This window comes from Falco punctatus, assembly GCF_963210335.1.
Source record: "Falco punctatus genome assembly, chromosome: 11".
In the NCBI taxonomy this organism is placed as follows: domain Eukaryota; kingdom Metazoa; phylum Chordata; class Aves; order Falconiformes; family Falconidae; genus Falco; species Falco punctatus.
In genome coordinates this window covers 19,074,972-19,090,286 of record NC_137591.1, presented here as the reverse complement: position 1 = coordinate 19,090,286, position 15,315 = coordinate 19,074,972, and the positions used below count along the sequence as shown (strand labels likewise).

The window sequence follows — 15,315 nt, the reverse complement described above, 5'->3', positions numbered from 1 at the left end:
CTTAAATTGTCTCCTGTTTGAGAACTTCCAAAAAACCCTTAAAATAAGTAAATCATACTGATGCTTTCACCACAATAATACCGAAAATTAGACTTCCCTTATTGACTCCTACTGTTCAGAACATCATTGTTTTCTCTATAGTTTACTGCAATTTTTTTTGGTGCTGGTTAGACTAGTACATTGCTCCAGGCAGTTAAGTGGCCTAAATTAAAGAAGCGCTGCTGACAGAATCTTTTTGTTGAGTTTCTTTCTGCATTATTTTCTTCTCAAAGTTGCGGACCTGAGAAAATGTCTTATAGTGCAGACCAGAAGAAACAAACATGCCTAACTACACTACATTCTAGAAATTTAGTATATATCCTAATTCTGTTATTTAGAGAAAATAAAATACTCCCTTCACACTATTATGACAGATGTTATGTAAAAATATTTGTAATGCCAGTATTGTAACCCCACACACTGGTTTTGTGTTGAGAAAATACTAAAAGTGTGGGGGGGTTATAATCTCTTTCTGCTATTTATGTAATAAAAGCGAACAAAACACAGGCTGTCTAGTTTGCTATCTCAAATACAAACAGACTCAAATCAAAGGTACAAGGAATGGTACTGACACTTTATTTGCTTTCCCAAGCTACAGAAGTCCAATAAGCCAAAGTTCTTAATGGTGTTGGACTTCAGATCTAATAAAGGCTGTTGACAATCTTTACATCTACATGACTGCAGTAATGAAAGTAAAATCAGATTCTGTATGCAGGTTCTGAAGAGCAGAAAAACCCCTCGTAATTACTGCTACAGAAGTTTTCTACCTGTATGGTTATTTTATTCAGCATTAATAGCTGAATAGTTTATTAATAGATTTTTCATTTTCTTCAGACAGCACAGATTATTTTAAAGAAGGTTAGCAAACAAAATCTACACAGTATTTATACATAAGTGTATACTTATTATATCAGTTTACAATGGCAATCTTAGAAGTGCTAAAATGCCATTGTTTTCACAATAGTTGCCATTAATGAGATAAATTATTTTCATTAGTAACAAAGTATGGCCACTTCTCACATAAGACCTAAAAGCTATTATATGGTTCACAGCTAGATAATAGCACCAGCAATAACTTACTATAGATATACAGTATATATAGATACATAGCAGCATTTTATACTAGAAGGATTTTGGTTGAAAAACTTTACTGTAAATACTTACGTACCTGTGAGCTTGAAAATCTTTGCCTTCTATGCAAATATTAATATCTGGACAACAGCACTTCTTGTAGAGCATCATTAAGTCTTCTCCTAACACAGATGCAGCTTCTAGTTTCGAATTACCTGCAGATGGAGAGAAATAGCTATTTTCACTCTGTCCAGTGTAGACTGGATTATCAACAGCACACAGACAACTTAAGATTTTAAAAGAACAATCTGACATAATAAGAGTTTTTAGTATGTTCATGCAAGTTTTTGCACGTTCAAGCTAGAATTTTTCTTGAAACTTTTTCCAGACCATGCATATTATTTCTCACTTTGACTTGATCTATCAGAAATTTGACACCTATAGAAGTGCTACAGTTACTCTTTTGTAAGATTATGTAGGCAGCTCATTTTTTCTACAGAGATGTGGTACCTCTGCATTAAAGAAAAGTAGATTCTGAAGTTGTTCAGGGTATTGTAGTGCTACAAGCTTCTGCCTGAACAGATTCGTTGCTTGATCCAATCTTACTGACACAGCTGTATCAGCCATCACCTCTGGTGTAGATGCAGTCACACATTTCCTTGTGTTACTTATCTCACTCACAGTTGTAGCAGGGACAATTCTGAAAGATTCCAAAATCCTCATAAAACAGCAGTGGAACTAGTGTAATTTGCTAGAAAAGGCAAGGAGTAATGGAGGGATTCTGCTCTGTGGAAGTCCTACATGATGAGTACTCAAGTTTGCTGTATTACACAAAAAAAGACAGGACATAACGCAGATGAACATGCCTGATGCCTGACAAATCCTGTCAGATTTATTATGCTAAACATTGGCTGGGAAGTACTTCTGCCAAACTTCTGCAGCAATTCATTTCTTCGAAGTATGAGAAAACGAGGTGGACTGTAGCAAGGAATATTCACGTAAACTGTGTTATAACAATAGCTTTAATCTTTGCCCACATTTTTACATCTGTATAAGTATTTGCATAATTATTTAAAAGAAAAAAATCCAAAATGAACAAACAAAACTATAATTCCAAACCTACCTTCAGTGGCTTTGTTGCTTTCCGCATCAACAACTACTTCTGGAATTTCCTCTTCAATACAAGATGAGCAATCATCTTTCTGCACAGCTCCACTTGGAGTATTCTGATCAACAGGTATTCTTTTAACATCTCCAAGACAATTTACATTTGTTTGAGTGTTCTGAAGAGTAGCAGTGTTGTTTTCTTTTATTAATTTGGGTTCCAATACCTTTTTCATCATAGCCAGCTCCTCAGCTTCTTTAAGATTTTTATCAGATGAATATACAAGCCTAGAAGTTGACAGCAAGATTACTCCTGTAATTTTTTAATTGATCAAAATAAACAAATAAAAATTGACTTTTATTTGTCTAACATAGTTCATGACCAGAAAACCAAAGCTGGACTCTACAGTGCTTAATAATAAAACCCCCTTTTTAAAACTGTATCTCTGGCAAACTTGCTTTGTCAAGCATTGAAAAAGCATAAACAAGCACTACAAATATAAAAACCTTCTAACATCAAGGTTACAAGTACAAAACCATAAGACTGGTATAGAGATATAAATGAATGTTATTAGATATAAAAATTTTAATTTCAAAGGAGGTGCTTGAAAGCATGAAAATTTGCAGTTAAGATTACCCAAGAGCTTTCACTTTGCCCATATAGTAATTCCAGCTTCCCACTTGCCCATCTGTTTCACCAGCTTATTTTTGGCTCAAGATCTGGAAATGCTAACAAAGCCCACAGTCTGTGACTGCAAAGATCTCTTATTTATAGATACTGCACTCCAGCAACTTAATGGAGCCTTAAGAAGTCAATGTGAACAGATAACATGATTTATCAGTGGTTTCATACCACATAGATGAAGTTAGCAAAGTTTAACAGAAGAGCTAGTTACTTTGGATTTAGCAGATGTACTTACAGATCTGCATTTAGTCACTCATTCCATGGCAGTTTTCATTGTTAATACTGGGAACAATTTAATTTGACTATGTTATTTGAACACTATCCTCTAAAAGGGCAGAGAAAACATATAAAGAAGTCTTCTTCCTTAAGTCCTGTATTTAAAAGATTGAGTTAGGTAGAATTTTTTTTTTTTTAAATCTGTGTAATACACGTTCTTACTGAGAGAGAATGACAAGAAAGAAGAATGTAGGGAGTGGGAATTTTAATATTTTATTAGATTTGGAAATCAAGGGGCAGGAAAACATTTGACAGGAGTAATAAATTTTTACAGTAGGGTTGGTGGACCCTTTTTATGTGGATTTTTAGGGTTGTTGTACCTATATGTGCTTTCAAAACTTCTAACCTGTGAACTTGGCCTGACCATGTTTTGCTTTTCGTATTTACAGTACTTTCCAACCCAGTGTAACAATAGCATGAGGAAAAGGAAAGTAATAACATGCCATATTACCAAGAACATTACAAGAACCAGAACAAGGCTGCTTGCTGGAGCAGGGAGATTTTGCAGTTCTTTAGAAAATTCAAGACCATGACTTCCACGCATCACTATGCTGCTCAGTACTTAACACTTGTGTTTTACAGCTCTATGGCAGTAGGACTCAAGAACAGAAATTCAGAGTAGAAACCCAATTAACCTAAAGATTTCAAAATTCCACAGTATTCTGAAGTTTTGTCTTCATGTTGTTTCTGCACATTAGATCTTCCAAGAAATGTCACTTCACACAGAGAATGCCACTACTAGACAAAACGTAATCAATTCCCACTTTATCCCTGCAGCTTAACCAGATGTAAGCAGATACCACAATTACAAAAGTAAACTGGTAATAAATAATGAATGTGAAGAACTGCAGAAAGATCTCAAGTAAGGGTTTGTTGTAAGAGAATTGCCATTCGAAACATGTCAGGTTAAATTTGCACTGGAACTTTACTTACTCACCTCTCTGTTGCTGTGGAGCTATTGCATATTCAACATGTAAAGACAGTACTAATTGACTTTGAGGGAGAAAGAAAATTAGCAGCAACAGATACTTTGCTTTGCCATAAATTCATTTTTTAATATTTTTTGTTTACTTTCTGCCAGTCGCTGAAAAACATATCCATGGGGAATCTGATAAACAAGGCAATGAAGCAACAATCTGGGGATCCTCATGTTGTTTTCAGATAATCCACATAAGAAACCTCAGGAATGCAATTTTATTATCACTAGGCTGAAGTCAATAAAAATGGCACCCTTACCACAACTAGGAACTCTGTAAAAAAACCAAGTGGCATGTTCTTGAACCAGAACTAACTGGTTCTAGATCAGAAAAAGTTATTCTATTTGAAGTAAGTTTTCTTCCTGTAAAAAGTCAAGGAACTTTCATTATTTCAGTTAACATTTAAAATCCAGCCACAGTCCTGGATTCATTACTTCCAGAAATTCAGCAGAGTATCTGTACATTAAGAGTCCTGCTTAATGCAGACTCTAATTTACTACTTTGAAAGATTCATGGAGGCATCCATAATTCAGCTTCACAGACAGCAATAACGACTGTGGCACACCTTTTAGAAAATTCCCTTTATCTCAGTTAAAACTCCATTAGATGTTCTTTCTAGAATGGAATGTACTGCAGCTTTCTAGAATGTGTTATATCAAAGTTTGCTTGACAACACCCTTGACTTTATAGGCTTATTGCTAAAGGCAGAGTAAGGCTTTCTAGACTGATTTCTGTGGAGTATCAAATGGTGCCTTCTTGCATAGATAAAAGCTAGGGAAATCTTTCATCCACAGCGAAATGCATAGCTTGGACCTTGGAGCTCAGTTGTTTTAGTGATAATGTAAAACCATATTTTTAAAACACAGAAGCCTACTGCAGAATTATGATATGAATGGTTTTTACCATTCCAAACCTCTTGAGCAGGCATTGTTTGATGTGATACCTTAGTTTAGCAAGTTAAAGTCCAAAAGATTACAATTCTATAAAGTTACAAATTTATTTTTTAAATCAGATAGCGGTATCATCAGGAGGTCTTAGATCTTGACCAGTTTTGAACTGAGTTAAATATTTACAAGAAAGCAGTTTTCATAGTCATCTGAACAGTCACAGGCAACATAAAAATGTTCCAGTTCTTCCAGTATCCCTAATGGTGGTCAGGATAGAAGTAGTTTGTACTCACTATGACCAAACAGCTTCCTAGTAGAACATACAAGCAGTATGGAGTTACTTTGTTTTTGTAACAACACATAGCCTACTTGGACATCTCAAAATGCTCTTTGAAGAAAAGTATGTACTTTGTGGGTAGTTTGCAAAATACTAAGAAAATGCTAAGTAGCACCACCAAACTTACTTTTGTGCATCTAAAGATCTCATTCATTGTGTTGTTTTTAAAGGTGTCCTGAAGTTACATAACCTCTCATTCCAAATCAATGAAGCTAAATTATTTGGGAAGGTTCTCAGCCTTAGAGGTCTCTATAAGGCCGACTCCACACAGTCTTGGAAACCATACAGCGTCATTAGAAGAGCAATCTGCGATTCTGTTCTTGGAACAGCCACAAAGCCATACAGACTAGAATCAGTAAGACATGCTTAACATTCACTAAAAATGTAAAAAAACATGCTAACAAAGAATTCCTAAGACGATATTTGGGTTAAAAAAGAATTTTACATTATGATCCACTTCTTTGGTCCTTCAAGTCAAAAGGTACATTTCCTTACTGCAGGCCACACACGTTGTCTGCAAGACTAACAAAAATACCAAACAGAAATCTTTGATGCAACTAATGACCATGGAGACAACACAAATAAGAAGGGAAATGGGAAAGGGCAGGTTTTATTTTTATGAAATACCATACTCAAAAACACAAGGAACCCATTTTTGTTATTTCCAAGAACAGCAAAAGTCACTGGAAATGACACCATTGTCACCAAACTTCACTGAAAGCTGTTAGGACAGCCTCTCCTATAGTCCCCGAAGTTGCTAACCAAATAAAACTACTCAACTAATTAGGCATCCACCTTTCAAATGCTCCCTACTGCAGCTTCCACTTGCTCTGAGTGAGAGTTCTTCACTGAGAGCACACCTGGAAAGTTACCTGCCATCTTCTCTTTACAAATGTTCTCCTTGAAGTTATACAGACACATACACACACATCACTGATGCTATTAGAGAAGTGCTTTTGAGTTCTTAGCTATTTAAGCGGACAGGATGTTTTACACGTTGTTATAGATAAATTGCATATATGCCCAGATTTGCAGAGCATCAGTAAAAAGATTACAAAGCAGTCCTGAACAAAAGCCATTAATGCCAGGGTAGAGAATATTTTTTTTCTATCTTGATTTTTTTTTCTATCAACTAGCAACACATACTGATTATTAATGCTAAAGTCTATCAGAAAATCAGAAACTCCTCCATCATAAATACTACGGATAGTAAGAAACTGTCAGCACAAAAGTCCAACATATATGAAAAGGTGAAATTCTGCTGTTTGACGGCACATTAGTTTAACTGCCCTGAAAAAAAGACACTATGGTAACTTTAGAACAGGGAGACAAGTACACATACCCGAAACAGGATACTTACCTGGTAGCATAAGGGATAATACAATTAATGAAAATGGACAAAAAAATAAATGTATTTTTTATTTACAAGTTGTATGGATTGCTGCATGTTATTTTTTATTAGGAACCTCATATAGCACATACCAGAACTTTGTAGTATCATAGAATAGTTTGGGTTAAAGATCATCTAGTTCTAAATCCCTTGCCATGAGCAGGGACATCTTCCACTAGACCAGGTTGCTCAAAGCCCCATCCAGCCTGGCCCTGAACACTTCCAAGGATAAGGCATCCACAGCTTCTCTGGGCAAACCATTCCAGTGCCTCACCACCCTCCTTGTGAATAATTTCTTCCTTGTATCTAACCTAAACCTACCCTCTTTCAGTTTGAAGCCATTCCCCCTTGTCCTGTCTCTACATGCCCCTGTAAAACGTCCCTCTCCAGCTTTCCTGTAGGTCCCTGTTAGGTACTGGGAGGCAGCTGTAAGGTCTCCCCAGAGCCTTCTATTCTCCAGGCTGAACAAGCCCAACTCTCTCAGCCTGTCTTCATAGCAGAGGTGCTCCAGCCCTCTGGTCATCTTTGTGTCCCCCTTTTGGACCTGTCCCAACAGGTCCATGTCCTCCTGATGTTGGGGGGCCCAGATAGAGTACTGCAGGTGGGGTCTCACGAGAGCAGATCAGAGGGGCAGAATCACCTCCCTTGACCAGCTGGCCATGCTTCTTTTGATGCAGCCCAGGGTATGCTTGGCTTTCTGGGCTGCAAACACATATTGTTGGGTCATGTTGAGCTTCATCTCAGCCAACACCCCCAAGTCTTCCTCAGGGTTGCTCTCAATCCATTCTCTGCCCAGCCTGTATTTGTGCTTGGGGTTGCCCCACCCCATGTGAAGGACCTTGCATTTGGCCTTGTTGAACTTCATGAGGTTCGCACAGGCCCACCTCTCAAGGCTGTCCAGGTCACCCTGGATGGCATCCCTGCCCTCCGGCATGTTGACTGCACTGCACAGCTGGGTGTCATCAGCAAACTTGCTGAGGGTGCACTCAACCCCACTGTCCATGTCACTGACAAAGGTGTTAGACAGCACCTGTCCCAATGCCGACCTCTGAGGAAAGCCACTCATCACTGGTCTCCACTTAGACATTGAGCCATTAACCACAACTCTGAGTGCAACCATCCAGCCAATTCCTTATCCACAGAGTGGTCCATCCATTCAAAGCCGTATCTCTCCAGTCCAGAGACAAGGATGTTGTAGCAACTAGATTAGCACTGAAATATCTTCTGTACACATGTAAAATACCATATTATACAGTTTTACTTAAACTAAGCTCTGTGTTATCACAATTTAACCCCAAAATAAAAACAAGATATATTAACTTTTGTTAATAAAAATATCACTGAGAATGTAGAAGGTCTCTGAACTCACTCCCTGCCCATGGTTTTAATACATTCATGTCTTTAGCAAACCCAACTGCAGCAAATACTCTCATGAACTGCATTTAATCTTGGTGGACTTGCAAATATCTTTCAGTAATATACCTATAGCAGTGAATCTTTGTTAGTGCAAGTTAGGCATGTCATATGCAGAACTTCAACTTACCTGAATCATTTAAGATACTTCTGTTTCTCTTTAGATTTGCTCAAATAACTGTCTGCTTGATTTTTGCAGCTAATATTGTTATTTTAACTGCATTAATTCCTTGACACAAGTATTTAAGTAAATTTCTTCTCATGAGATGCAACATCAGCTGCTTCGCTGCCTCACACAAGTGCCGATTAAATTTTCCAATATCTTGTGAAAGATAAGCATTTCAAAAGATGAGGAACCTGGTCCTTAGGCAGTCATGGTCCCAGTGAAAGGTTTCTACCCATTTCTCACAAATTGAAATTATTTTTTCCTTGGGGTGTAAATCCATGGCATTAAGATACAGTGTTTTCCAAAGCAAGATGTTATTATCACACACATACTGAACATACTGCAACTTGACAATTTAGCTTCCCAACTTCCTCTGAGAAACTGAGATTAGATACAAACATAGGTTAAAAAAACAACAACCCAGTAAGAAAAAAAGACCAACTCATTGTTTCTATGGATGGGGAAAGGAGATAAGGTTGCCATTGTCTGCCACGTGTTCAAAGCCTGTTTTCATCAAAAGAAACAAATCATTACGATGAAGGCTTTCTTCCCCCAACACGATATATGGCTTCATGTGGTATCTTACTTAATTCCCTCCCTCCTTTCTTGCTTATCAAAGTCTAACTATTCTCAATGACCAGGTAAGCTCACATTTACAGCTACAACAAACTAAATTGATGCTATAGTGACAAACACAGACCAGAGAATATGGTTGTATGCATGAAAACCATTAAATCAGAACAGCCTAGCTATTCAGAGGAGCAAATTCAAATTCCTTAATCCCTTAACTTGAGAAATAAAGGCTTTGGCTCACAATAATTTGGACTCAACTTTCTCAGTTTTCACTGTTCACTGAAGATAAGCCTTTACAGAGCATTTTAATGTCCACAATTCAGGATTTATTGTTTCACAAAATTTAACAGGCACATCAAATTTCCCATATTGCCCATATTTGTAGGTCAGGGTTTGTTAATTCTGTTTGGTTTGGAAGGGATGGGGGTTTTTTCAGCTGTATTGCTGAATCCCTTATGTCTTAATGCAAGGGAAAGAATAGTTGTGGAGCCAAAAAACGCACCTGCAAGTGCCACAGAAAGAACTTTGCAGTTACCTTGTTTTCAAGTTACCTGAATCAGTCAGAGAAGATACTCCTTGCATGGTAAGGTACACTATATCAACAGGCACGAGTGGTGAGACAATAAAAGGGAAGGACCATATAAGAATAACTGTATTATAAACCACAAAATTTGAAGAACATGGAAGGCATGCTATTCTTCCAACACAGAGTGGTGTGCAGTCATAACACACTAGAGGGGAATGCATAAGCCTAGATACCAAAGCTAAGATTGCTGAGGCGTAAGTGTAAAGTAATTCAACATACATGAGCAGAAGTCATGTTTGCCTCCTCCAAAATAGACAGAATCCAATGGGGACTATGACTACCTAGTAATCAGTAAGAATAACCTCATGCGTAACTTATTTAAAGAAATGTTTCCCTTTTTAGCTACTTTGCAATCCAGTGTTACGGAACTATAACTGGAAATTGTATTTAACAAAAAAATATTCACAAACTTGTTTTATTTGGTGCAACTGCTTTATGAAAACCTCATGTGCAAGAGAAGGTGAAGCTGAAGGTTGAGCTAAGCCATCATCTTCTGTAGTGCCAGACTGTTGTCATGTAATTTTAACAGGTACCCATCCCTGGCTTGATTCTTTTCCCCCGCGCACAGAAAAGATTCTAACAGAAATGAGCAACAACGAGATTACAAGAGGTGTGACTGAGCAACAGATGAAACTGAAACAATACTATAGTGTATCTGTTGTTTTAATAGCAGTTACTACAGTCTAAGATTTTTTTTCTACAAGGGAAACATGTGCATAGAGTCTACAGAAAGATGTTCCTGTCATCGTGCTGTCTAGGAGTTAACCTTCAAGAATGTTTTTGCCTGCACTTAAGCTAGACGTAGCATCCTTCTGCTGCCTCATACAGAACCATACAAACATAACACAGTCAAAGCCTTGGCTGGTCTACTTTGAATCAACTACTGGTAGTGCAAATTAACTCCCGTGGCAGTAAATGTCACAATGGCAATTGTATTCCTTTGTATTTGATCCATGTTATTGGTTTTTAACTGGATCTGACTGTCATTAGGTCCTTCTCTGTCCTTCCTTAAATCAGATCCCATTAATATACCAGGAGACAATGAGAATAACAACTAGGTTTTTATTTCTAAAGCTGTATTTTTTCCAACTAAAAGAGTAAAAAGCAGTTTTCCTCTCAGCAGGCAAGATATTAATCATCTAATGATCTGTGACAAACTGTTGTCCTTCAGAGATGCTAAGTTTCCCTCTTCTTGAGGCAGACTGCAGAACCCTGCTTGAGCAGTCATCTCCTGCCATTGATGCCCTTGCAATTATTGACCCTTTTCTAGCTGCATTACAAAGAGTGACAGAAGGCTACAGGAGGGCAGTCAATATTACATTAGCTTCATCAGGCAAAACCGTAGGGTGAATGGTGTCTAAAATATGGATGCTGCACTTCCTGGTGACCAGCACTTCCTTGCTGGTATCTTCAGACAGTGCAAGTATAGGGAGGGAAACAAAGTAGCATTCAGCTGCTCATCTATTTCATGCTAAGACATGCTGATCTTTCTGCATAGAAGTTCACAGTGTCCTCCATCCTGCTCAAAAACACTTGGGAGTTTGGGAAAAGGGACTGCACAGCCTTCAGCACACAAGTGACATGTAGCCCACATCTCTCCTGATTAAGAGAGACAGAGGCCCAAAGGAAGTATGTCTTACTGAGATGCATGCCAGATATAGCTTGTGAGAAAAAAAACACAAAACCCCCAAGGAAAAATAAAAGCTGAATACAAGCAGGAAAAGGAATGAGATTTTCTTAGAGCTCTGATGAACTCTTCAATACTATACTAGTATTCCACTTCTACTCTACCATAAACCTAGAATTTATAACCATATTTATAACCATGTATTTTTTTATAACCATAAAACCTAGAATTTTTTGGGGAAGACTACAATGTTCTCTTGGGGGCTCAACAGCAGCTACAGGTCTTTGTTACAACTCATCATGCAATTCAGATGCTCCAAGAACTAGGCTAGCTTCCAGTAAACCTCAAGCTGTAATTTAAGGCACTGTTTTGGATTTGTGAAGATCTAATTAATCTGCATCTTAATGCTGAGAAACCAGTGAGATTCAACAACTGCTGATACTCGCAGAAGTTATCGTTTGAACAATGAAATTAGGCTCTTTTCAACCAAAGCTGCTTCCTTACCTTGGTCCAAACAGTTCACCACCATCAAACTCCAGTGTATTTTTTATCACAAATTTTCACAGAATGTCTTAGGTTAGAGGATTCAAAAGCTTTAGTATCAAACAGCACTGAAGACTAAAATAAGAAAAACCAACCATTTTGCAAAATGCACTTAATCCATAGCTTAGAATGTACGGGAGCTTCATTTGAAGAGTCTAAACTCACAGTGAAAAGATAAAAGGTTTATAATTAGATGAGCTGTTTTGATTTTAGAAGTGTTTTTCAATACCACGCTTTCTGGAGAACATGCAGGACTCTAGAGATCATTACTTGCCTTCCAGCAAACACAGACAAAATTGAAAGCAAGTATCAGTAAACTGTAGACATATTAAATGCTTACCATTAGGAAAACAAAGGAATGATACAACAGTATATAAATAATTAAAATAATTATTCCAAATCCCAATTTCCAAATTAAAATAATATGCATTATCATGCTTTTGCATTGGTCCTCTGTACCACCACTCATATGAATGTGAAGCAAATTAATGAAACCAAAGTAATAATGGAGTTAAGAAATATACGAGGCATGAACCATGCTGTTTTGTTGCTTACTGCTTGGTTTGCTGATGCTCCTGGGCAGACTTTGACAGTAACCGAACAAATGCCAGTTTATCAGACTGTTTCACTACAATGATTCTGCGTTTTAGATATTACCTGCAGTTCAAAAAGTTTTCTTTCATACTTACTATGACTTCTATACCCTGAATGCATATTTTTAGCCATCTGCTGCCTTATTTACAAATTTAAGGAGAATGAGTGAAACCAATAGGGAAAGGTCAGCCTAGGTTATATTTTAGGCACTAAACTTTGAACTGCAGCATCCTTGCCTTCCTCTTACCAGCAGTCTCAGGAACCTGCAAGCACATACATTTTTCTTGGCACATCCTGAACTCCTCTGAAGTTGCAGAGCGCCTACCACTTTGCTCCCGTCCACGCCCCAAAGTGCCGGCTCTTACATTGCAGCTGTTTTATAGAAGGTAGGTGGCACCACCACAGCTTTGTTAGAGAAAAGCAAACGCTGCTCAGTTCTTTGAAAGGAGGATTAGAGGCACTTACAGGCGAGGAGGATTGCAAGGTTGGTGGTGGCACCAGCCAACACCCTTCCCGTACTCACCTAAGGTTTGGAGCAAGACAAGCGAGATGTCAAATACGTGCTAACAGCCGGCAATGGGAACACATGTGGGCCCTTACACCAGTCCCTGGGGAGCAGCCAGCCTACACACTGCATGGCCGGCACGGCACGCCTGGCTCAGGGATCCAAGTTCCGTGGGAAAACTGTGCTGCGTTTGGCCTAGCCCAGAGGTCACTAGGACTTACGCAATGATCGCACAGCTTCTAACTTGACGCATCCTCATCGAACTTGATGAAGTCCTTCTACGTCTCCAAATCCATAACTTTTTGGGTTTTTTTAACATGACAACAGAGTGGATTTTCTTTGCTGTTTTCACGAGGTAATCTTCCTAACGAGTGTATTAGTAGGCACAGACGGTTTTAAAGGATACATTCGGGATTTTTGCTGCGTTTTCTCTTGTTCTCTTACAAAGCCTTTACATACCACAACAAACTCACTACGGTGGAAGAGTAGGCCCATGCGCTGTCAGCAGAGGGACCAAGGCAGAAGAAAGCAAGTTACAGGGAAGTAAGACCTTTGCAAACGCAAAGAAGATGCTGCTTTGAACGGGAAAGCTTTAAAGCAGGTGTTAATACCGGCAAAAAGGGAGAGGAAGGCCAGAGGAGCGACACCGCCACCAGCCGCCCCGGCCGCGCACTCACCGCAGGAAGCGCCGGAACTCCGCGGGCCCCACGCCGTCCAGCAGCAGCACCTGGCGGGGCGGCCCCCCGCACAGGCCGGCGAAGAGGCGCGGTGCCCGCGCCAGCAGCACGGCCCGGTGCGCCCGCAGCGCCGCGTCGCCCACCCGGATGGTCACGTCGGAGCGCGTCCCCTCCGCCAGCAGCCTACGGGAGCGTACCGTTACCGCCGGCCCCGCGCCCGGCCCGGCCGCCCGCCCGCCGCCCCGCGCCTACCTGCCGAGGTCCTGCCGGAGCTGCTCGGCCAGCGCCTCCTGCAGCCGCTGCCGCTCCACCGCCGCCGGGCCGGGACCCTTCGGCGCAGCGCTGCCGCCGCCGCAGCGCGCCATGTGCCAGCCGCCGCTCCGCTCCGCGCCCGACGCGGCGGCAGAGACGCGGGGCGGGGATCGACGGACGGTCCCGCAGCGGAGACGCCGAGAGGGCGGGCCGCCGCAGTCACGAAAACAACCGGGGCAGCGCTCGTCGCTGCGGGTGGCGCCCGCCTTCCCGCCAGCGCCGGCGCCAAGGGACCGCCTCACGACGAGACGCGGGAGCCCCGCGGTGCGGGCAGCGGCGCCGACCCCGCTGTCTCGCGGGGCCGTGGCTAGAAGTGGCCTCCGCCAATAAGGGCCGGCGGCGCTCCTCCTGGCCCCGCCCCTCCCCGCGGGCCCCCTGCCGGGGGGCGGGCGGGCCCGCCCCGCCTCACCGCCCTCCCCGCGGGCTGGGCGGGCCCTCCCTGCGGAGGGGCGGGAGGGGCCTTCCGGCCCGGCCCCGCCGCGCCCCAGCTGCTGCAGGGGGGGCGCCCTCTGCCGGCCGCCGCCCGTGCCGGGCTGCCCCGCTGCCCCAGCCCGGCCGCTCTCTTACCGAAGAGCAGCGCGATCGTACGCAATCGGTGGCGGCCGCGACTGGGACGGCAGCGCCGGCTGTTTCAGCAGCAGAGTCTGGCTGCTGATTGTTGCCCGTTACCCGCGCACCGGCTGCACTGCTGCCGGGGGACCGGACACCGGCCCGCGGGCGCTCCTGGGGCTGAGCCGCACCGCCCGGCGCCGCTGCCTGGCCGAGGCACCCATCTGCTGCGGGGGCGGCACCCTTCCGAGGGTGGCAGCGCCTCTCCAACTCGAAGTCAAAAAAACCGCGTAACTATTTAAGCTGATGAATGCTGAAAATATTTGAGGGGAAATTATCCTTTAAAGGCTGGTACCAGCCTCGGATGGAAAAGGCGAGATCGGTACCGTTACCTCGATACTGAGGGGACTCTTCCTTGGGTTTTGCGTGAAAAGCGGCGGATGGCCAGCCACGAGCTTACACACGGCTGACAGCACTCTTGGTCCACGTCCCTGCCAGGATTACACCGGGTGAGAGGCTGGCGAAGGCCGCGTCTCGTACCTGCCTGGGACACTGCGGCTGGAAAGGGACAACGCCGGTGGCGGTGCGGGGCCTGTTGGGGCTGCCCAGCAACGGTCAGCGCTCTCCTGCTCCGGTGTGGACAGTTGGCTCAGGCTCCGCTGGCTCCGATGCCTTCCCCAGCGGGCCCTTGTGCCTCCTCACCTGTCCCCAGGGCACTGTGCTTGCTCTGCAGGTGGAAAGGGAGCCCTTGGAAACCCTGTGGGCAGGTGACTCACCTCTTCTGGGGACTTGTTTTGTGCCTGTTTTCTTTGTAGTTAGCATCCGATTTTCTTCTCCCCTGCCATCACATGCAAGTTAATTCTACCCTCTGTTTCCATAATCACTGTGTCTCTTCCTCCTATAAACACAGGAACTTGGCAGCAGATCTTGGAGACAAGAACAGTAGTTGCTAACATAGAAAAGATAATGCCAACAATGAGGCATTATTTCCGAGAAACTACAGC

At 42.2% G+C, this 15,315-nt stretch overlaps 1 protein-coding gene across 1 annotated transcript in view; it reads right to left on the bottom strand.

Moving 5' to 3' along the window:
• BTBD8 (BTB domain containing 8) overlaps window positions 1-15,291 on the bottom strand; it is a 49,118-nt gene extending 33,827 nt beyond the window's left edge. The window contains exons 1-4 of the mRNA XM_080407050.1: window positions 13,703-15,291; window positions 13,451-13,633; window positions 2,234-2,502; window positions 1,208-1,325 (exon numbers count right to left, since the gene is read on the bottom strand). Of these exons, the coding sequence (XP_080263176.1) occupies window positions 1,208-1,325; window positions 2,234-2,502; window positions 13,451-13,633; window positions 13,703-13,815 (683 nt within the window). The 5' untranslated portion in view covers window positions 13,816-15,291. The remainder of the gene's footprint in view (window positions 1-1,207; window positions 1,326-2,233; window positions 2,503-13,450; window positions 13,634-13,702) is intronic.
• Window positions 15,292-15,315: the final 24 nt, after the last annotated feature.